Raw genomic sequence first — 24,702 nt, forward strand, 5'->3', positions numbered from 1 at the left:
GTATAAGTATATTTAATATATAAATATAATTTTGGAGTTTGGATTTCAAATAGTTCCATATAGGTGTTGATTACTTTTGTGAAGAGTTTTCTTTTGAAAAAAACAAGGTCAGAGATCTTTCTAGAATAGTGATCTAATCCAATATGTGGCAGAGAGTGGTTGACTGCACATTCCTGTGGTGTTAATGGCAAGTTGTTTGTGGATATTTTAATCAACCTGTTGAGATGTGTTATGACACACCTCTGGAGCAGGTTGCAGCATTGACTTCTGGTTCCAGAAGATGCTGCCATGCTGAGACCTTGGAGGCCTGTGCAGAGGAAAAAAGATTAGCAGGAATGCTGGGTGGAAGTTGGACCCAGACCTCTGGTTCAGAAGTAAGGACACCACCACTACATCACAAGAGTCCTTGCAACAATCAGGAAAGGTGATTATACTGTGATATTTATGACAGGTAGAATAACACATAAAGCTTTGTTTTCAGTTCAGGTGAATCTAGCACGAACATGTTTTATATTAAAAATTCTGTTCAAAAAACATGTTGTCCCGTTCAGAAGACACCAGCATTGAGTTTAGAAGCGAGTTTAGTTTCCTTCTCTTAGAAGAAAATTAAGGGTAGTTTAGGAGTAAAGTTACCACAGCAAAAGGATTTAGTTTGTGAAACTTCTAAACCAGGAGGCTTTAGTTAGAAATTTGCAGGTTACTAGAACTGGAAAAGTTTAGGCTCTCAGTTTTATTGAAAATTTCACAGTGCAAGGCAGAAACTTTCAGGAGTCAGGTAAAAAGAACCCTAAAAATTCGAGATATGGTTGTAATTTCTTTAGTGTTGAGTTTTTGTAAATAAATGGGTTGCAACTTTGTTTTACTGTGTGTTTTAGATCTTGCAACTGTCTTCCATATTAAGATTGTCTTTTATTAAATATTTTTTGTAACGAACCTCTGTTGTTAAAGAAAGTCAGCAACCTCATGTGATTTTGCCTGTAATTAATAACTTTGAGTTAACTAACTTTAAAAAGAGCATATGATCTACGAAGCCAGGTTTCATTCTGGAATCTGACTTGGCCAGTAGTACTAACAGGTGGGATCGTAAAACTATCGAATGCCAATTGGTATTATTTTAGTTCTTTGTTGAAAAGCTTTTTGGGACTGTACGAAGTCACACTGTATAGAAGTAATGGCAGAATTTGCATTTATACAATAACTTCTAACATCCTTATTATGTACAGAGTGCTTTGCCACCAGTTAATTACTTTGGAAGCTGACCTTTGCATTGTAAAATCAATTGGGTAAACATGTTGATCAAAGCTCAGTTTGATCTTGATATAATTGTTTTGCCCAATACAAAACTGGCCCAAATGGCTCATTAGTTTAATCACTGCAGCATCTAGTTGAATCTGTTTCAAGAGTATTTTTCACTTTGAATATAATAGGTATTACAAAAGATTTGCAGCATAGACACAGACTATTTAACTTAATTGGTCTGTACCTCCTTGTCAAAACTCTTCATCCAACAATATCAGCACAACCTTCTATTTCGTTTTTCATTTATTTATCTAATATTCTCTAAAAGGCCTCTTTGATGTTGCCTCTAGTACTTCTATGAGTTTAAAGTTCTACATTCTCCCTGCTCTCGGAGTAAAGATATTTTTTCTAGAATTCTCTGTTGAATTTAGTAGCGACAGTCTTATATTAATGACTCCGAGTTTTATATTCCCTTTAAACAGAAAACATTTTTCCAGCTTCTATTTTCACGATTTCTCTCGTCATCTGAGCCGCACCCCACACCCCATTTGTTCAATCTTTCCTGATACATATGACCTCTGAGCTTTACTATTATCCTTGTAAATATCCTTATGCATCTTTCCCGCTCCCTGTATACCATTTGGCTGATTTAGAGACTAAAATTGTGTGTTTCAGTCTCAGTTTGGTCTGTTAAGGGTAACCATAATTTGTCTTTTAGATTTAGTCAGATGTGGATTAAAGGTTTGGTAAAGCTCATTAATAGCCTTGGCTTACCTCTGCCTTTCAGGTATTCATTTCAGGATGAGGAGGATATGTTCATGGTAGTGGACCTCCTTCTGGGTGGAGACCTTCGTTATCATCTACAACAGAATGTTCACTTTAAGGAGGAAACAGTGAAACATTATATTTGTGAGCTGGCTCTGGCTTTGGATTATCTTCAGAGCAGACACATCATTCACAGGTCAGTCACTCAGACCATACAGGAACAATTCTAATGATAACTGAACCATTATACCTGGTACAGTGAAATCCCTTTTGGATATGGTTACTATTAAACAGTATGAAAGGTTGTGTTCAAGAATGGCATAAGTGAAATGCACCACCTTGTTTGGGGCCTGCTCCTTTAGGAGTATTATTGGTAGAATGGAAAATTATCTTTAATAAACTCAACAGATCTACTGAATTAGTTGCTAGTGAAAACCTGAAGTTCATCGGGAAAGGGCCTGATTCTCAAATCTTCTTAGAAATGTAGTTACTTTTCATCAGTGTCAAAACATTGGTGCAAATGGAACTAATACTTCATGACACTAATTATGTAAGTTTACATGCATTCAGTTCTCAGTAAAACATTTTTTGCGATACTGGATTGAATGACAGTCTCCCTTTATCTCACCAAGTACCAAGACTAGAATGCCAATTCACTGTCACTTGGATTCTTTCTTAAAACTTAATTATTGATATTTGTACAGTACCTTAGCTATTTTTGTTTTGTCTGGATGTGCTGAGTTTAGAAATTACAGAAAGCAATGAGGCATATGCAAATTAATATCTGATATTTTAAAGCAAGTACTAGCCATCTTGAATAACAACCCTGTTAAGCTAATGAGAAAGTGACTGGGAGGGGTGGGGGTTGGAGCTGGTGGTGTTCCCATGCCACTACTGTACTTTTTAAAGGTGGTAGAGGTAGCGGTTTGGGTGCTCAAGTATTGAATGGGGTCTAACCATAAGTAGGTGTAGGATTGGACCATATGGTTCATCAAGCTTGCTCTTGCATTGATTATGGAAAATGCTTCAACTCCATTTTCCCCCTGTTTCCCATATTCCTCGCGAGACCAAGTATCTGTTTGTCCAGTCTTAAATATATTCAATGAAAAACACAACCACCACCTTTTAAATGTTCAAAATGTGAGAATTCTAAACGTTCAAAATGCTTCGAATGCAAAAATCTTTCCTCATTTCCATTCGAAGTGCCCATCCCCTTACCTAAGACTGTGTACCCATGTTCAAAGCAAGTAGAAATCATCGCTGTGTTTGCCCCATTGAGTTCCTTCAGAATGTTGTATGTTTTAATAAGATCGCTGTTCATTCTTCTAAACTCTAGAGAATGTAGAGTTAGCTTTTCTGATGAAGGGTCTAGGCCCGAAACGTCAGCCTCTCTGCTCCTATGATGCTGCTTGGCCTGCTGTGTTCATCCAGCCCTGCACCTTGTTGTCTCGGATTCTCCAGCATCTGCAGTTCCTACTATCTCTGATTAGAATTTACTTAGCCTGTTGTAATAGGAGAGCCTTCTCAACCTGCGCACCAATTTGGTGAATGTTTGCTGTATTGTGTCCAATGCAAGTATATCATTCCTTAAATATGCAGACCAAAACTGCATGCAGTATTCCAGCTGTGGTCTCACCAAAGTCCTGTGCAATTACAGCAAGATTTCTTTTGAATTGTATTCCAATCTCCTTGTGATAACTGCCAACAAGCCATTTACTTTTCCAATTGCTTGCTGTACCTGTATGTTAACTTACTTTGAATACCACTTTTTCCTAGCTGCTAACAAGTCTGGTGAAGAGTCACCAGACTCAAAATGTTCACTGTGCTTTCTCTCTACAGATTCTGCTAGACCTGCTGAGTTTCTCCAGCAGTATCTGTTTTTGTTTCAACTCTCCAGCATATGAAGTTCTTTGTTTTATTTCATGCTAACTTACTTTGTTCCTTACCTTTTAAAATTTTTTTGCTTTTCCTTTCTTAATGATCAAAATGAAAAATCTCACACTTCTCAATTATACTCCATCTGCCATCTTGTTGCCCATCCACAACTCTTAAGATTCAAAAGCTGGAAAGCTACTGGACGGGGGCAGAGTTTTGCACTGTCTTGCTAATATTGCATGTACATTACTTTACTAACTTGGAATTTAATTGTAGATTATATTTGCTGACTATTAAATAGCTCCTTGTGCACTTGGTGGATAAGTCTACCTTTTGATCATTGTTCACATTGTGTTTATTAAACATTTTACACATATAATGTCTACTTTCCTTTATAAAAACTGAAAGAACTGCAGATGTATAAATCAGGAACAAAAACAAAGTTGCTGAAACAGCTCAGCAGGTCTGGCAGCATCTATGAAGGAAAAAACAGAGTTAACGTTTCGGGTCCGGTGACCCTTCCTCTGAACTCTGGGGCTCTGAGGAAGGGTCACCGGACCTGAAACATTAACTCTGTTTTTTACCTTTTACCATTTCTTTTATCATTTCTTTTACCACTCCTGTTTTCAATTTCACTGTTCACTCTCACTTTGTGTTCTCACTGACTCACATTGTATTTCTTAACTGTATTGCTGAATCCTTGTCTTCTCCACTGTTTAGATTTTGTACCTTCATTTAGTTGCTATTTTATAAACCTGCTTTCTCTTTCCCTCTGTTTTACTGCTAATTCTCTCTATTTCTCCAGTTCCATCTCTCTGCTTCCCTTTCTGTCACCCCATCTCTTTTCCCCTGTCTCCTATTCCCCTCTGTCTCTTTCCCAAATAGCTTTGTTTTTAGACTTGGTTGTTCCTTACAATGAGTCATACTTGCTTTTACTGCTGCTGTTGTACCTTTTCAAAACAATCTTAATTAAAAGTTAGAAACTGTTCCTTATGTTCTTGGATTTTCTGTTCCTATGTGTTTTGAGATAAATTGACATGAAAATAACAGAGAATAATGTTGACACAGAAAAAGAGAATGAATGGTTAAATTGAATTACAGTGAGCAGCTTGGCAGAGTTCAGCAGGGCAGAGAATGAGAAATTTGTTACCATCACATGATTGTGGGTTTATTCCCTGTGATTTATAATGCAATCAACATGAGTCAGCAGTGCAAGTCCTTCACACTGTGCACAGCCATGCTGACACTCACTCCGTACTAGACACAATTGCCCGCACACAGCAAACCAGTCCATTACTTCAGAAACATCGATGTTATGCAATCAGACTGACCAGTAGTCCATCAAACCTGAAACACAGTGGCCCAGGGTTGTCTGGAGCAGTCCACCTTGTGGTCGACAAGAGACCTCTTCATGAATGGTTGGCTTTCAGAATATTTTGCCACAGCATTGCTGGAACAAGGGTAACAGAGCATCCAGGATCCCAGGAAACACAAGAGAAATAAAGACAGTAAAGAAAAATTGGATAAATACAGAGACAGAAAGAAAACAAATACAGAAATGAAAATGAAGTACACAGAGCAAGATGCCATTTTCATGCAGAAAATAGTAGAGCAGTGCAAATTATCCAGCAGCTTGTGGTGCTTCTCATTTCTAGAACATCTCTTCCTCTTCGCAAGGGCTGCATTTCCAAAGTCAAATAGGGTCAGGATGGAGGTAGGCAGCTTCAAAATTTCCCATGGCCAGCTGTGTGCTGGTTCCCTGTCACAGGCCTGCCTCCGGACCACTTCCCAAAGGGTCGGGTCACGGTCAAAATGAGGACCATTATGTGGCCAGTAGAGGTAATTAAGAGACCTATTAGAGCCTCTCGTGGAATTTTACAGTTGGCAGGCACCATATGATGACCGAAACACAGCTAGTGACAGGAAGAGATAGCTTCTCGGTGGCAGACCAGGGGCTACCAGCGTTTCAGTGATCTTACTAAAACTTCTACCTCCCCAACCTCCACTGCAGATGAATCCCCTCTCTTTCTTGTACATGTCAATTGTAGCTCTTGCCTCTGATAGTGAAGCTGCTGATATGTCACTGTACCAAGAACAGACCATCTCTCCTTAACTGGATGTCACCCTCCGGTTCATAGTTGACCTGGTACTTTGAGACATCTGTTTTGGGCTAAAGAACGACATGCAGTGGGTAGGGGAGAATCCATTTGTCAAGGTCCATTTAGGTACCAACAACATAGGCAGAACTCAGAAGAGAGACCCAGCTAAGGGTGTATGAACAGCTAGGGACTAAATTAAAAGGCAGAACATCAAAGGTAATAGTCTCTAGATCATTGAAAGTGAGTGAAGTGGGTATGGATCCCTGGTGGACTGACAGCAGTACGTTGGGAAAGTTAGAACTGTGGGATGACCTGCATCTTGACTTTGCTGACAGCAGTGTTCTGACAAATCATATAACAGGACAAAAGAAAAGGCTTTAAACTAAATAGTGGGAAAAGGCATCAGGTGAGGAGAGATATGGTGAATGGAAACAACAAAATAATACAGCAGGACAACAAGTTTGATAATTATTACCATAATGTGACAGATATGAGTAGCTGTTAATTAAGGATAGCATTAGTTCAGTACAAAGATATTTGAAAGATCAAGATGTAGAATCAGTTTGAGTACAGATAAAATGAGTAAAACTAAGAGGTCACTGTGGCAGTTTTTTATAGGTTCCTTGACAATAGTATCCTGCACAACAGAGCATAAGGGAAGGAGTGCAAGGTGCACACAAAAAATGTACCACAATAAACATGGGTGATTTTAGTCTACATATTGACCGGGAGAATTAAATCAGCAAAGGTAGCCCAGACAGCAAATTCAGAGTGTTTTCAGGATAATTTCTTAGAGCAATATGTTCAAGAGCTAACCAGAGAGCAGGTTAGCTTACTTTTGGCAATATGCAAATAGACATGATTAATCAATGACTCCAGAGTTAAGGTGCCTTCTCTTCTAATCACAACATGCTAGAAATATATATTCAGTATGAAAGAGAGAGGTTGTTACAACCATTACAGGAGGAATGTGCTGATAATCAATTCCCACTACATTATCATTTGCACCATCAGTATAAATGTGTCAATGTAATCAATAAAATGGTTACAAAAACAAAGTTGTTGGAAAAGCTCAGCAGGTCTGGCAGCATCTGTGAAGGAAAAAACAGAGTTAACGTTTCGAGTCTGGTGACCCTTCCTCAGAATAAAATGGATAATTGATTCCTTGTATACTGCTATTCAGAACTGAAGACACTTTCAAGCCGATGTATATCATCAATTCAAAATTATCCAGTTGTTATTTAAAACATATCTTAAAACTATTGGGAAAACTGGTTAACAATTAATCCATAATCCTGAATTAGAACAATGTCCACTTAATTCCAGGCAAACACATTCACATCATATAAATGGACAAGAAACTCTGTGAGATGTTATCTATAAAAATGGGCAGAAAACATCCTCATTGTCCAATAGTCTACGAAACAAAGGATCAAATTTGATGAATCCTCTCAGAAACTGAGATTCTGGTGAACCAAGCTGAATCTTTGATAGTCATTGAATGACAGAAAATACTTTCATATCAAGCTTTAGTTTGGGTGGAAGTCTAGGCCTTTCAGTAGAGGTTGCAGCTTAGCCTTTTCTTAGGATTAACAAATACTGGGGTGTTAAACTTCTGTGGAAAACAATTCCCAAAATTAAGCAGGAAATTGAGAGAAAGAGAGAACCACAACTTTTCCACTTGCATACTGCTGCTGTCCCTTTTAACTAACTGCCCACAATGTTATAATTTCTATCTGTCCTTCCCCAGATATTTGACACAGAAACCTAGTCCAGCCAGGGTTGCAAGGCAACATGGAACAAGCTGTCACAGTCTCCTCCGAACAGTTCAATACTTTCCAGTCCTTTTCTTCACAGTCTGATATTTTCTAGTCTTTTCCACACAGTTCACAATTACAAATATTTTCAAAAGGTCCATAATTAGTATTTCAAACCTAAATATGGGAAATTGTAAATGTATGAAGACAGAACTGATCGAGGTGTACTGGGAAGCTAAGCTAGATTAATAGAGTTTCAGTTGCAGGTTTTTAAGGAGATATTTAATAACACTCAACAATGATTTATATCAGTGAAAAAGAAAGGCCCTTTGAGAATGGTGCATAATTTACATAGGTAAGAAAGTTAAGGCTAATACTGAATTGACAGAAGTACTGCACAAATCAGTAAAGCTTTGTGTAAGGCAAGAAGATTGGACAGACTTTACGAAGCAACAAACAATGACTGAAAAGATAATAAAAAGGCAGACAGTAAAGTATGAGAGAAAGCTAGTGAAATGTAAAAACATCTGACTTCCAAAAGGTGCCTTTTTTTTATTCACTCGTCAGACGTGGGCATCGCTGGCTGGCCAGCATTTTATTGCCTGTCGCTCGTTGCCCTTGAGAGGGTAGTGGTCAGCCACTGCAGTCCATATCCTGTAGGTTGCCCCATAATGCCATTAGGGAGGGAATTACAGAATTTTAGGCTCAGTGACAGTGAAGGAACAGTGACATATTTCCAAGTCAGGATGGTGACTGGCTTGGCAGGGAACTTGCAGATGGTGGTGTTACTATGTATTTGCTGCCCTTGTTCTTCTAGATGGAAGTGGTTGTGGGTTTGGAATGTGCTATCTGAGGATCTTTGGTGAATTTGCCGGTACGTCTTGTAGATAGGACACACTGCTGCTACTGAGCATTGGTGGTGGAGGGAATGGGGGCTTGTGGATGTGGTTCCAATCAAGCAGCTGTTTTGTCTGGATGGTGTCAAGTTTCTTGAGTGTTGTTGCAGCTGCAACCATCCAGGCAAATGAGGTATATTCCATCACATAACTTGTGCCTTGTGGATGGTAGACAGATTTTGGGAAATCGGGAATTGAGTTACTTGCTGCAGTAACTCAGCAGTAGCTTCTGGCCTGTTCTTGTAGCCACTGTGTTTATTTGATAGTCAAGCTGAATTTCTGATCAATGGTAACCCCAAGGATGTTGATAGTGGGGAACTCAGTGATGGGAACAGCATGGAATGTCAATGTGGTTAAATTGCTTCTTATTGGATATGGCCATTGCCTGGTGTTTGTGTGGCACGAATGTTACTGGCTGTTTATCAGCCCAAGCCTGGATATTGTCTAGATCTTGCTGCATTTGAACCCGGATGCTTTAGTAATGGAAGAGTTGCAAATAGTTGCTGAGCATTGTGTGATCATCAGCGAGCATGCCAACTTCTGACTTTATGTTGGAGGGATGGTCAAATGTTGTATAAGATAAAAACATCTGATGTAGAGAGTAACATATTAATGTGGATGAACTTTGGCTAGCGAGCAAGAACCAGAGAATAGGGATAAATGGGTGTTTTTCAGGTTGGAAAACTGTAACTGATGGAGTGTCCACAAGGATCAGTCTTGGGTTCCCAAAGTATTTATACTCTATATCAATGACTTGGCTGAGGGGACTGAATGAATAGTAACCGAATTTGCAGATGACATTGAGGTAGGCAGGAAAATAAGTTGTGAGTAGAGGAAGTGAATCTACAAAGGAATGTAGACAGTTTAAGTGAGTGGACAAACATTTTACAGCTGAAATATAATGTGGGTCAATGTAATTCTATCCATTTTTGCAGGAAAAATTCCAAATTATTATATTATTAAATGGAAAGAGATTGCAGAGCTTTGAGGGCTGGGGGATCTTGGTGCGGTGTTAAATATATCACAAAGTTAGTATGCAATACAGCAAGTGATTGGGAAGGCAAATGGAACCTTATCATTTATTGCAAGAGGAATGGACTATAAAAGTAGAGAAGTGTTATTGTAACTTGACTGGGCATTGATGAGACCATCTCTGGAATACTGCAAACAATTTGTTCCCCTTATTTAAAAAAAAGCTGTTTCCTTCAAAACAGTTCGGAGAAGGTTTGCTTGACTCATTCTTGGGTTGAAGGTCTTATTAAGAACGGTTGCATTGAACTATTTACATTATTCTCACCTACTCACCTCCTCCTCAGGGCTCCTGACAAAGTGTATGGGAATGTTGGGAGATGGCAGCATCAAATTATCGTGGTCAAGTTTCCTACCAACACAGAAAGAATGGGCAGGGTGTTTGCTGTAGCAGATATTCCTAGACTGCAGCAGAATCAATTTGTACATATTGCCGTTCCCTAAAAAATTTGTTATACACTGTTGCAATCCTAGCTGACTGGACAAGCTACTGGACAAGTCAATTCCAGAATGAAATCTTAATGGATCATTTTTAATGTAATGTGGTGGTCACTCACTAAAACACAGACACACAAGGCTGCAGAATTTCTTTAACAATAAAATAGAAGTTTATTACATTAAAGGGAAAAAGAAAAGAAAACAAACCAAACTATCTAAATATAGAATTGTTTCAGAGATAGTAGGAACTGTAGATGCTGGAGAATCTGAGATAACAAGGTGTAGAGCTGGATGAACACAGCAGGCCAAGCAGCATCAAGGGGCAGGAAAGCTGACGTTTTGGGTCTGGACCCTTCTTCAGTAATGGGGGAGGGGAAGGCGATTCTGAAATAAATAGGGAGAGAGGGGGAGGCAGATAGAAGATGGATAAAGGAGAAGATAGGTGGGGAGGAGACAGACAGGTCAAAAAGGTGGGGGTGGAGCCAGTAAAGGTGAGTGTAGGTGTGGAATTAGCGGGGGATAGGTCAGTCCAGGGAGGATGGACAGGTCAAGGGGGTGGGATGAGGCTGGTGGGTAGGAGATGGGGTTGGGGCTTGAGGTGGGAGGAGGGGATAGGTGGGAGGAAGGACAGGTTAGGGAGGCAAGGACAAGCTGGGCTGGTTTTGGGCTGTGGTCGGGGTGGGGAGATTTTGAAGCTTGTGAAGTCCACATTGATACCATTGGGCTGCAGGGTTCCCAAGCGAAGTATGAGGCGCTGTCCCTGCAACCTTCGGGTGGCATCGTTGTGGCACTGCAGGAGGCCCAGGATGGACATGTCATCTGAGGAGTGGGAAAGGGAGTTGAAATGGTTCGCAACTGGGAGGTGCAGTTGTTTGTTGCGAACCGAGCATAGGTGTTCCACAAAGCGGTCCCCCAGCCTCCACTTGGTTTCCCCGATGTAGAGGAGGCCACAATGGGAACAGTGGATACAGTATACCACATTAGCAGATTGCAGGAGAACATCTGTTTGATGTGGAAGGTCTTCTTGGGGACTGGGATGGAGGAGAGGGGGGAGGTGTAGGAGCAGGTGTAGCACTTCCTGCAGTTGCAGGGAAAAGTGCCGGGGGTGGTGGGGCTGATGGGGAGTGTGGAGCGGACGAGAGAGTCACGGAGAGAGTGGTCGCTCCGGAAAGCAGATAAGGGTGGGGAGGGAAAAATGTCTTTGGTAGTGGGGTCAGATTGCAGATGGCGGAAGTGTCAGAGGATGATGTGCTGGATTCGGAGGTTGGTGGGGTGGTATGTGAGGACGAGGGGAATTCTGTTTTGGTTGTTATTGCGGGTAGGGGGTGTGAGGGATGAGTTGCGGGAAATGCAGGAGACTAGGTCGAGGGCGTTTTCGACCACTGTGGAGGGGAATTTGCGGTCCTTGAAAAACGAGGACATCTGGAATGTCCAGGAGTGGAATGCCTCATCCCGGGAGCAGATGTGGCGGAGGCGAAGGAACTGGGAATAGGGGATAAGCATTTTTGCAGGAGGGTGGGTGGGAGGAGATGTATTCCAGGTAGCTGTGGGAGTCGGTAGGCTTGAAATGGATATCGGTTTCCAGGTGGTTGCCAGAGATGGAAACAGAGAGGTCCAGGAAGGAGAGAGAGGTATCAGAGATGGTCGTGGTGAACTTAAGGTTGGGGTGGAAGGTGTTGGTGAAGTGGATGAACTGTTCGAGCTCCTCGTGGGAGCACGAGGCAGCACCGATACAGTCATCGATGTAACCGAGGAAGAGGTGGGGGATAGAGCCAATGTAGCTTTCAAAGAGGGATTATTCCACGTATCCTACAAAGAGGCAGGCATAGCTTGGGCCCATGCGGGTACCCATGGCCACCCTCTTTGTCTGTAGGAAGTGGGAGGGATTGAAAGATTTTTTCTGAAGAAGGGTCTCGACGCGAAACGTCAGCTTTCCTGCTCCTCTGATGCTGCTTGGCCTGCTGTGTTCATCCAGCTCCACACCTTGTTATCTCAGATTCTCCAGCATCGGCAGTTCCTACTATCTCAGCTCATTTGATTCCTTCATTAGTAAATTTAAATACAGGATGGAGTTTATTAACTGTGTAAAGGAAGTATGTTGCAGTTGTGGATTCAAATATCGTGTCATCTACATATTGGAAATTTTCAAGAGGGAGGAAGTTAGTGATCTTTCCATTGAAGATGTGATTCTTATGGTAAACAGCAAAGACATTACCTGGACCTGGGCCTCATGGGAATCCCATTGGAATGCCACTTACTTGCGTCTACATGGTGTCGTTGAAACTTAACTGCACAAGTTGCCAAATTCATGAGTTTGATGAACACAGACTCAGATGTAGGTGGCACATCTAAAAATATAAAACAGGTAATAATTTACACAAATAATTAAATAGGAAAAATGTAATAAAAGTGAGCAATGTTCCCTTAGAGATTGAGACTGAGAAATTAATAATGGGATACAAGGAAAAGGCAGATGTGTTGGAGATTTATTTCATGTCAGTCTTCGTAAAAACCTTCCAAGAATACTTGAAAATTTATAGATAAAAGGGAGGGAGAAACTTAAAACAATCACAATCAAAAGGGAAAAGGCATTTAGAAAGCTATTAAAACTAAGATTGACAAGACTCCTGTACCTGATCGTTTACATCGTAGGATTTTAAAAGAAATGGCTGAAAAGATAACAGATGCATTAGGTATGATCTTCTGGAATTCCCAACATTGTGGAAAGGTCCCAGCAGATTGGAAAATCATGAATGTAACACTCTTCCTCAAAAAAAGAGGGAGACACTAAGCAATAAACTATATGCCTGTTAGCCTAATGTCTGTCAAACGGAAAATGCTAGAATCCATCGTTAAGGAATTAATAACAGGACATTGAGAAAGTCTTCATATAGTAAGGCAGAGTCAGGATTGTTTTGTGAAAGGGAAAGACTAATATGTTATAGTTCTTTGAGGAAGTAACATGCGAAGTGGATAAAAGGGGATTTGTAGATGTAGTGCATTAGATTTCAAAATTCATTTGAAAAAGTGTCACATCAAAGATTACCCTACAAAGTTAGTGCAAACATTGTCGGGGGGTAATGTATTAGTATGCATAGAGGATTGGTTATGAACAAGAAGCTGAAAATAGGGGTAAATTGGTCATTTTCAGGTTGGCAAGTTGTTACTGGTGGAGTGCCACAACGCTTCAGCTGGAGCTCGTCTGCTCCTTCTGTTCCTTTCCTTTTTTCTCTCTTCTTTTTCTCTTTGTCTTTTTTTTCTCCTCTTCTCTCCTCTTGCCCTCTCGGCCCCAATCTCACGGTCTCTGACCTCTGGGCCTCAGAACACCTGGCCTCCGACCATCCAGCCTTGGAACTCTTAGCCTCCGAACTCCAGGTCTCCATACAGACCCAACGAGGCGTCCTCTCAGCCTGGCATGGACGCCTCCCGGCCCAGCATCGCAGTCTCTCAGCTCGGCATGGTGATCTCCCAGTGACCCATCATGGCAGTCTCTCAGACAGTGTGGACTTCCAGTCTTGAGGTGATTCCAGAGCGATCTCCTGGCCTCGTGAACCCTGAGGTGAAGCCCAGCACGGTCTAGAGTCAAGGCCCAATGCCAATGGAAGGCTAGGTGCCAGCATGAGTTGTGGACTGGGTTGGAAGATGATTGTATTAAAATTGTTTTTCTCGATTTTATAAGTTCTTCCTAAAATCTGCAATTCTGGACATTTTACTTCCCTACTTTTCTAAGAACTGTAACTGAAGAAGCTGTACCTGGGGACCTTGTACCTAAGATGGTGCCATAATCGGCGACTTACACATTTATCACTGTACTCATTTGAGTACGTGACAACAAAGGTTATTCTAATTCTATTGGGGCATCACCTATTTACAATGTGTACCAATGGCTTGGATGAAGGCACTGAATGTATGAAAACTATTTGTTCTGACGACATGGACATCTGCAACTAATCTACAAAGGGATTTAGCAGGTTAAAAGAGCAGGATAAAGATTCACAGATTAGAATTAGAATATCCTTTATTGTCACATGTATTCAAGTACTGAAGTAGAATGAAAAGTTTGCAGTGTCGCCCCATGTGGTGCCATCTTGGGTACAAAGTACCTAGATACAGATCCTAGATACAAAATACGGAAATAAAGTGAAAAAGCAAGTAAAAAATAGTTATATTACTGACAGTTGTTCATAGTATAAATTAGAAAACTAAGAATAAAGTTAAAAAGATAAGCACTGTAGTCCTTCAGTAGATCAGCACAGGGGGCTTCCACATGTGGTCTGCTTGGGCTTGCAAGCTGCTGACCGCCCACACCGGTCCCCAGTCCAACAACTGTCCCGCCCCGTTTGGGCTTCCAGCCCACTGACCGTCCTGCTCTGCTTGAGTGTCCAGTCCACTGGCCATCCCCATATTGCTCGTGCCTCCAGCCTGCTGGCCACGCCCCCCATCAGTCAGACCTTCAGTCTGCTGGACATCCTTGCTCCACTCGGGCCTCCAGCCCACTCTGCTCCATGCCACCAGCCCACTCTACCTCAGGAGAGAACGCAAAGAGAAGGGGAAGGAGGGAGAAAAAGAAGATAATGGGAAATAAACAGAAGGAGTGGAGGAGCTCCAGTTGGAGCATCCAACTCTGCCGCCATCTTGACTATATGGAATATAACGAGGAAAAATGTGAACTTGTTTACTTCAGCCAAAAAAGACAGAAAAAAATTGAATGGAGAGACTGTGGTAGAATTCTTTGGTACAGAGGGATCTGGGTGTCCTGGTACATGAGTCAGATAACGTTGTCATGCTGGTGCATTAAATGTTGAGGAAGGCAAATTGATTGTTGCTATTTATGCCAAAATTGGTGGAAATATGTGTCGTGAGAAGAATGCAAAGAGACTTCAAGGGGATTTGCTGGGTGGACAGGACACATTTGTGGAATATAATGTGGCTAAGTAACAGGTTATCCACTTTGTTAGGGCGAATGGAGGTACAGAGTATTTCTCAAATGGTTAGACCTTGTGAAGTGTTGATTTCGAAAGAGACATGAGTACCCATGTTTCTAAGTCACAGAAAGCTAACACACAGTAAGCATGGAGGCAGATAGTATGTTGACCTTTATTGCCAAAGAATTTAAGTACGGAAGTTAAAAAGACTTGCTTCAATTATAAGGAAACTTGGTGAATGTTTGAGTATTGTGTGCAGTTTTGGTAACCTTACTGGAGGAAGGAGATACTTGTCATAGAAGGAGTGCAACGAAGGCTCACAAATGTTATAAAGCGGTGGTTGACACCCCCCAAGAACTAAAACCGAAACACCCGAAGAGGAGCACCTCACCTTATAATCTGTAAAAGGAGTGTAAAGAACAGTGTAGCCTGCCTTTCAACAATTTCTAGTGATTAAATGAAATAAATCGCTGACACTCACTATAAAATCAACTAGTAACAATTTAGTTATCTAACTCTAAAAGTGAACAAATTAACAAAACAATTTACAACCGAATAAATCCCTTCTAACTGCTAACTATTTCTGAATAAAACAAGATTCTAAAGGTATGCTGTTCTATTAAATAGAAGTCCCACTTACATAAAATGAAAAAAATAGAATTTAGTCTCTCGAAATTACAGGCAGATTACACATCTTCTGGAATGTTCTGTGCTTTCTCTGTCGATTCCTCTGTCAGGAGTGTTAACCTTTGTTATTTAGGTGGTGCTTTCTCTAAGACATAGAGGATTCTCTCTTGAGAGCTGAGGACTGTTAGCTCTGACGGATGGCAATTAGCTCTGCTGTCTTTGTCGAACATGCCCGCTTCTTTTTATACCCTTGATGACGTAACAATATTTCTTACAATAGGATTGGTCCTACATTGTCAAAACCATTAGAATTAAATTTGATCAGTATTTGCTATCTAAGTGCCTGGTTCAAATTGATTGGCTAAATTCAAAAGCCTGTTGTCTTTGGTAAAAACTGCTGCTCGACCAGCCAACTATACGGCCTTTTGATACAGATATTTCAATTCGGGTGCTCTCTGTGTACTTGCAACTTTCAAGCTGCTGTTCACAGACATTCATTTTAAATCTCTAAGCATAGAAAAAGCGCCTGATCTTTTAATGGGACCACGCAATGCTTTCCCCCTGGTATTTTACAAATACCTAATTCTAACTTCCTGCCTCCCAATCCACAAGTACTCTACCCAACTTAGCAACACAAGACTGAATGATAGGAATTGAGTCCTGGAATGATAGGACTGTTCCATGAGGACAGATTGATGAGACTGGGCCTGTATTCATTAAAATTTTAAAGAAAGACATGCAATCTCATTGAAACTTACAAAATCCTCAAAAGGCTAAACAGGGTAGCAGAAAGGATTTCCTCCATCTGGGAGATCTACATTCTGATGTGACAGCACAGATAGATTTCAGGGAATAGGATAGGTTGAGAAAGAGACTCAAGTATAGCATAAATGCTGACAAGGATTGATTGAACCAAATCTCCTTTTCATGTGTTATTTGGTTTATGTAGTCATCTGTCATGTTGTCCACCATTTACAAGAAACATCATACACTGTGACTGTTTGACCTGATGACACCTTTATGCCGCAGAAATGCTTTCAGTAGCTCTGAGAAAGGAGAAAGTTTCACATTTATACATTTTACAAGGTCAGGATCCTAAAGCTATTGAAGTATTTTCTGAAGTGTAGTTGCTGCTATAAGGGAGAAAATGTGATGATGACCAGTAATCCATTGTTGATGATAATCATTGATTGTTCAGTTGTTTGGTATTTGATTGTGTGTTTCTGTCAACTGTTGAGAATTTACTGTGTGTGATTGGTTAAGTTTGGGTGTGGCAGTTGAGAAAGAAAAACTAAAGAGGCAAAGAACTAAGTACCACCTCTTTGCCCCCAACCTTGTTTTCAGAATATATATCAGTTTTCATATGAGGACTCGAAATGTTAACTGTGCTTTCTTCCCATAGATGCTGCCAGAACTGGTGAGTTTCAACTGCAATTTCTGTTTTTGTTTCAAATCACTGGCATCCACAGTCCTTTGTTTAATTTAAGTATGAGAGCAGACTTTTTGTGACTGCAGAAGCATTTCAAAAGAATTTGTAAAGAAAGTTCCTGCAACATACAGCTTATAGAATCCCTACAGTGAAACATTCGGCCCAACAAGCCCACATCAACTCTTTGAAGAGCATCCCACCCAAACTCACCCAACCTACCCTATCCCTGCAACCCCCATGCTAACCTACACATCCCCTGATATTATGGACAATTTAGCACCCTCCAGGTGCTCCGTTTTCCTCCCACAGTCCCACTGTGAGTCACCATGCCACCCACTTGGTGTCTGTCATCTTTGCATATCTCTGAGGCATTAAACACAACAGCCACAACATTCAGAGAACATCTTCCCTCTTCTTTGAATGTGACATGGGACCTCCATCTCTAGGATGGTGTATTTGGCCTCTTAGGTTAGCATTTAATTTAAAGAAGACACTTCTGTTCAGGTAGCATGTCGCCAATGCTATGTTGAAGGTTTGCTCTAGATTTTTCTGCTGAAGTCTTTGGAGGCAAACTTGTACCTATAACTGTTTAATATAGTGGTAAGAATATTGTCATTAAGCCAACACTGACTGCAGTGGAATCCTTCCTTTAACGGCAGGGCAGTTTTGGAAATATATGCCAACAATACATGTGCATTTGTTTAGGAGGCATAATTTACATTGCATGACCCAGTGATTTAAATAAAAAGGTGATTCAAAACATTGACCATTAATTCCCATGGAAAACCCTGAGGTGCCTCCTCATTTATATAAAATCAGCTGTAATGTAATTAGTAATGCTTATTATATCTTTGCAGCTCATGGTTTGTGTTTGTATAAGTTCTTGTAGTTCTGTCTGAAATGTTGGCAGTAACCTAATTCTAATTTAGTACCATTGAGTTTGAAGTGATTAATGCTATTTGTATCAAATTCGGGTATTTCTGATTTATGGCTTATATTCACAAGCAACACCAAAGTAAATTTGGTGGCTCAACTAAAGCTAACAGGTTGTTTCTTCTTGACCACAGCTAATGAATTGTGTTTATATTTACTTTGATCTAAATACAGCAGTGCTGCACACACTTAGAAAATCTGTAGAGAGTCAGATAGCTGGACAGAGTTATTACTTCAAGTTAATCAGAAGCTCACCATCTTATGCTAATCTCATGCCTTCTGCATGGGATATGTTGCTAACTTTCAGTATTAGCACGGTATTCAAGCATTGTGCAAGTAACTTAAATCACGAAGGAAATGTTTGATTTAATTGTGCGCCCCATCTCATTTTAATCAAACTATATTGAAATGTAATCATCTGGTGATTGCGGCTTAGTATGAAGCACGCACACTTTGACTAATTATCATTTAGTTTCTTCTGTACGCAATTTCAGAATCACGCACGTTGTTTTCCAAAATGTCAGCTGTTGATTGCATCTCAATTTAATCAAGCAATAGAGCTTGCTTTTAAATTGATTAACTGTTAAACATCGGCAACAGCAGGGAAATCTTTGAAAGTAATAATTACACTTAACATGAAAACTTCAAAGAGACTCACTCAGATGGGTGCCTGCCAACCTAGAATGGTTCCTAACTGCCTGTTGCTTGAAAGGCATCTGACTGTTCTGCCTCACCTAGCACAAAGGGGTAGTGAATTTTTTTAAAATTTTTGATATTTGTTCTACTGTCCATAACTGGACCCACATTAAGTGCTTTTCATCCACTGCATCTGTGCTTACTAATTGACTGACTCCTGGTTCAGCAATGCCTCATTTTAAAATCTTCATCTTTAACTTAAACCTCTTCCTTCACTTTGCACACTCTCTATTCCCATAGTCTCATCCAGAACTAACTTTCAATGATCTCTGTTATCCTCCTATTTTAATCTCTTTGTATTCTTGAATGCCCATCATCTGTGGCTCTGTGCTTTCAACTACCAAATGCTAAGCTCTGGGATTCTCTTCCTAAACTTCTCCATTCTCCCTCCTCTTTTCAACTCTATTAACTCAATTGTTTTAAAACTCTTTGACCAAGCTTAACCAAACTGTTTTTGATAACTGCGTTGCAAATTGCTGTTGCTGGAGTCATGAATCAAATGTGTCCTTTGGAAATGAAAGGCAATTATGTAGATTTATTCTGGGTGTGATATTGTTGACTGTGAAGGTTGCCAGCTTTTTAAAGGTTATATTAATCAGGCATGACAATGTCATCCAATAAGCAACAAAACTGAAATAAATAATGATGGTATTCACTATCATAGCAGTGGATTGTTCAGAATACACATCGATGAGCTCAGTCTGATCCCAGTGATATTTTTTATTTACCTTTATTAAGTCATCTAGGTGATTCTTAAACATCTGCCTTCCCCAAAAATAATTGGAATGTTCAACCATCTGTAACATGAGATTTGAACAGGGACAGGCAAAAGATCATGATACAGGTAATGAGGCAAGCTTTTCATTGAGGATGCAAAAGGAGTCTTCACATGCTGAAGTGTTACACCTCATACATCCTTTCTCAACGACTCTTGCAGAATTCTCCAATTTCCTCATAAAATTGTGATGCAGGGCGGCTAACGGTCTGTAGTCTTACCCATTTCTCCCATAATAACCCCTGGACCAAAGAACCCACACAGTTCTGTCCTCATCTTACACTGGGGCCACTGTTCTACCACTCGGATTTTCTCTTTGTCAGAAGCAATGGTTTCCTTGGTAATGAAGTGCCGAAGGTACCATACTTTTGTCTGGAAAAGTTGGCACTTGTCTGGTGTGACAGTGTCTTGTCTTGCTGGAATCTTCTTGACTGTCAAGCTGGAGATGAGCATGTCTTCCAAATACATAAGGAGTGACTGGAAGTTTAAGTCACCAAAGGCTTTATCCATTACACACATGAAGGTGACAGGAGCATTTCAGAGTCCAAACGATATTCCTATGTATTCATAAAGTCAGTGATGGATGGCTGGTAATAACGATTAGCTGACTTGAGACTCTAGATATACACGGCACCTTTGAGAACTTGCAATGTCTCTTCAATCCTAGGTAGCATGTCAGCATCTTTATGGATCTTTGTGTTGAGTGCCCCCTAATCGACACAGATCCTCAGTGTTCTATATTTGTTCTTCACAAGGACTATTGAGGGGAGGTGTACAGAGTTGATAATTCTCACATGATACCTCACTGCAAATATTTCTGCAGGTAGTCTTAGACTTCCACCCAGTCATGGGATGGAATTGGGTGTAAGGAATCTTTACAGTTATTTTTAGTCACAATCCTGTAGCTTACTAGGTCAATTCCATCATCATCTTCATCGAATGTTGTCCTGCGCTTACGAATCATACCTCCTATGTTCACGTTCAAATCATTTATATAAATGACAAAAAGCAGTGGACCCAGCACCGATCCTTGTGGTCACAGGCCTTCTTTCTGAAAAGCAACCCTCCATCAATATCCTTTGTCTTCCACCTTCGAGCCAGTTCTGTATCCAAATGGCTAATTCTCCTTGTATTCCATGTGATCTAACCTTGCTAACCAGTCTATCATGAAGAACCTTGATGAACCTCTTACTGAAGCCCATATAGGTCACATCCACGGTTCTGCCCTGTTACTTCTTCAAAAAACTCAATCAAGTTAGTGAGACATGATTTCCCATGCACAAAGCCATGTTGACTACCTCTAATCAGTCCTTAAACATGTAAATCATGTCCCTTGCGACTCCCTCCAACAACTTGCCCACCACCGATGTCAGGCTCACCGGTCTATAGTTCCCAGGCTTTTCCTTACCACTTTTCTTAAATAGTGACGCCATGTTAGCCAACCCGCAGTATTCCAGCATCTCATCTGTAGCTATCGATGATACAAGAGTCTCAGCAAGGGGCCCAGCAATCACTTCTCCAGCTTCCCACAGAGTTCTAGGATACACCTGATCAGGTCCCGGATATTTATCTAACTTTTTATGGTATCTAGCATCTCTTCCTCTGTAATATGGACATTTTTCAAGAGGTTGCTATTTATTTCCCGACATTCTATATTTTTCATAGCCTTCTCCCCAGTAGCCGCTGATGCAAAATACTCGTTTAGGATTTCCCCCATCTCCTGCAGTTCCACACATAGGCAGCTTTGCTGATCTTTAAGGGACCCTGTTTTCTCCCTAGTGACCCTTTTTTTTCCTTAATGTATTTGTAGAATCCCTTTGGAATCTCCTTAACCCTATTTGCCAAAGCTATCTCATGACCCCTTTTTGCCCTCCCGATTTCCCTGTTAAGTATACTCCTACTGCCTTTATACTCTTCTAGGGATTCACTCCATCTCAGCAGAGATCTGACATATGCTTCCTTCTTTTTCTTGACCAAAACCTCAACTTCTCTAGTCATCCAGCATTCCCTACACCTACCAGCCTTGCCCTTCACCCTAACAGGAACATAGTGTCTCTGGATTCTTGTTATCTTAGTTTTGAAGGCTACCCATTTTCCAGCTGTCCCTTTACCTGCAAACATCTGCCTCCCCAATCAATTTTTGAACATTCTTGCCTAATACTGTCAAAATTGGCCTTCCTCTAATTTAGAACTTTAACTTTTAGATCTAGTCTATCCTTTTCCATCACTATTTTAAAACTAATAGAATTATGGTCACTAGCACCAAAGTGCTCCTCCACTGACATGTCAGTCACATGCCCTGCCTTACTTCCCAAGAGTAGGTCAGGCTTTGCATCTTCTTTAGTAGGTGCATCCACATACTGAATCAGAAAATTTTCACATACACACCAAACAAATTCCTCTCCATCCAAGCCCTTAACACTACAGCAGTCCCAGTCTGTTTGGAAAATAAAATCCCCTACTGTAACCACCCTATTATTCTTACAGATAACTGAGACCTCCTTACAAATTTGCTTCTCAGTTTCCCTCTGCCTGTTGAGGGGTTTATAGTACAATCCCAACAAGGCGATCATCCCTTTCTTATTTCTCAGTTCCACCCAAATAACTTCTCTGGACATTTTCCCAGGAATATCCTCCCTAAGTACACCAGTAATGTTATCTCTAATCAAAAACGCCACTCCCCCTTCTCTCTTGTTTCCCGCCCCCCCCAACACTTTCTATCCTTCCTATAGCATGTATACCCTGGAACATTAAGCTGCCAATCCTGTCCATCCCTGAGCCACATCTCTGTAATTGCTATGGTATCCCAGTACCATGTTCTCAACCATGCCCTGAGTTCATCTGCCTTACCTGTTAGGTCGCTATCGATGAGGTATCAGTTGGGTCATAAAACAACAGAAACCCAGGCTATGAAAAGTGTGATTGAGGAAATCTTGATGTAGCCGCAGTTAGATATGTCTGACCCCTAAGAAGCAGTGACCCAGATGAGCAAAATGGCATCAATCAGCTCACATCCCTCAGCAAGGCACTCATAAAAAAGCTGGTGCGTGATGGTTGACACGTGCACTCCTGTATCAATTACACATAATACATTTACATTGCCAAATTTCATGCTTATTTCAGAAGAAGAGTCTAGGCCCGAAACGTCAGCCTTCCTGCTCCTCTCATGCTGCTTGACCTGCTGTGTTCATCCAGCTTGACACCTTGTTATCTCAGATTCTCCATCATCTGCAGTTCCTACTATCTCTGAAGTTTGTCACTGTCAGGCCTCCTCAACTCAATTCAGAGATTTCCACCCTTCACTGCTTCTGCTAGGCAGTTCTTTAGCTGCCTGTCCCTGGTCAATTTAGAGGATGGATCCAGGAAAGCTGTGTGGTTGAACAACTTCACAAGCTCCAGGGGTACAGAAACCACATCCTCCCCTTTGTCTTGTTTATACTCATAAACCTCTGCTGTCAATGTATTAGTCTACAGATGTCTTCCAAAACCCTTGACAGTACCTCAGAGATTCAGACTTCTTCGAACATGCATTTCTTCCCACAAGGCTCTGAGCTGTAGGAGCAGAATTAGGCCACTTGACCCATTAAGCCTGATCGCCATTCGATCATGGCCGATATGTTTCTCAACCTCATTCTCCTGCCTTTTGCCTGTAATCCTGATCTGCTTAACAATCAAGAGCCTATCTATCTCTGTCTTAAATACACTCAATGACTTGGGCTCCACAGCCCTCTGTGACAATGAGTTCCAAAGATTCACCACGCTTTTGCTGTAGAAATTCCTCCTCATCTCAGTTCTAAAGAGTAGCCCCTTCATTCTGAGGCTGTGCCCTCGGGTCTTAGTCTCTCTTACTAGTGGAAGCACCATCTCCTTATCCAATCTATCGAGACCTTTCAGTATTCTGTAAGTTTCAATCAGATTCTCCCATATCCTTCTCAACTCCACTGAGTACAGACAAAATGCGGAACCACTACTCGTATATAACAAGCCCTTCATCCCTAGGATCATTCTTGTGAACCTCCTCTGGACTACCTTCATAACCAGCACATTCTTCCTTCGATACAGTGCCCAAAACTGCTTGCAATATTCCAAAATGCGGTCTGACCAGAGCCTTATATAGCCTCACCAGGATATCCCTGCTCTTCCCTGCATTTCCTAATCGGCTTTCTTGTGCAGATGTTGTATCACAAACATTGTCTGCTCACTTATGTTGAGGCCTCCGGGTGCTATAGTCTGCTATGTATTCTTCATTCAGTATTCAATTGCCAGGTTATCAGTTGTTTCTGTCTTCCCTGAATCTGTCCAGCTTCATAACTCACCGGCAAATAGAATATCCACCCAGGTGTACTATTTTCTTCCTCCTTGGCGACAAGGAAATGCACATAAGGAGCCTCTGCCTGGGTTTGGCCACAAGTCTGATTTCCTCAATGCCTCAGCCTCCAACAATTGTGGAGCAACTTCAACCTCCCTCACTGATATTGCCAGTCTCAACTCTTCCAACATCTGCTCCATCTCGGTCAGGCCCCTTTAAACCTTGTCTACCATTACTTGGTGCCTGTGTTGTGGAATCCTGCCGACTATGCCTAAAGTTAAATATGAGATTTGACTGATTGGAGGGCTCAAAGATCATGAAGAAGGGGATCTTTAATTCTCTGAAAGATGAGGGGAAACTAAGGTTAAACATGGAAAGCAAAATATGTACATGGAATTAAGCCGGTGGCTTGCATCTGTGTGAGGAAATCCTTTCGTCTTATCTGTTCCTCCCTTCCCTGCATTCTCCTTCCCCAAAGACATCATTTCATTCAGAGGGAGTCCATTCAGTTCTGCAGCTCCCAAGCCCATTGATTTCCCTCACCATTTCCATCTGTTGCTGGAAGTTCTGTTGCATCAGTTACTACATAATTTTTGTACTATTTATTTTGTGCAGGTGTTGGCTGAACAAAGTGGTCAAAACACTGGAGATATTAAAACATTGCCATGCAATCTTACATCCAGCTGGACCCTTTGTTTAATAGCTCTTCAACAACGTATCATTTCTCAGTATATAACAGCACATAGAATTTATGTAGGATTTTCTCCCAAAATGTCCTCCAGAGAAAGGAAGTTTGAGGTGTGGCCAAATAGAACATTTTAATACAATGAAATAAAATTTGGAGGACACTGCGGGCTGAGACAAGACAAGGGTCATAAATATAAAATATATGATATCAAATTTAACAGTG

At 41.0% G+C, this 24,702-nt stretch overlaps 1 protein-coding gene across 1 annotated transcript in view; it reads left to right on the top strand.

Moving 5' to 3' along the window:
- LOC109912174 (serine/threonine-protein kinase 32B-like) overlaps window positions 1-24,702 on the top strand; it is an 860,354-nt gene that overhangs the window by 112,259 nt on the left and 723,393 nt on the right. Inside the window, exon 4 of the mRNA XM_048603938.1 lies at window positions 2,027-2,200. Within this exon, the coding sequence (XP_048459895.1) occupies window positions 2,027-2,200 (174 nt within the window). The remainder of the gene's footprint in view (window positions 1-2,026; window positions 2,201-24,702) is intronic.

Source organism: Rhincodon typus, chromosome 12, assembly GCF_021869965.1.
Source record: "Rhincodon typus isolate 14 chromosome 12, sRhiTyp1.1, whole genome shotgun sequence".
NCBI lineage: Eukaryota > Metazoa > Chordata > Chondrichthyes > Orectolobiformes > Rhincodontidae > Rhincodon > Rhincodon typus.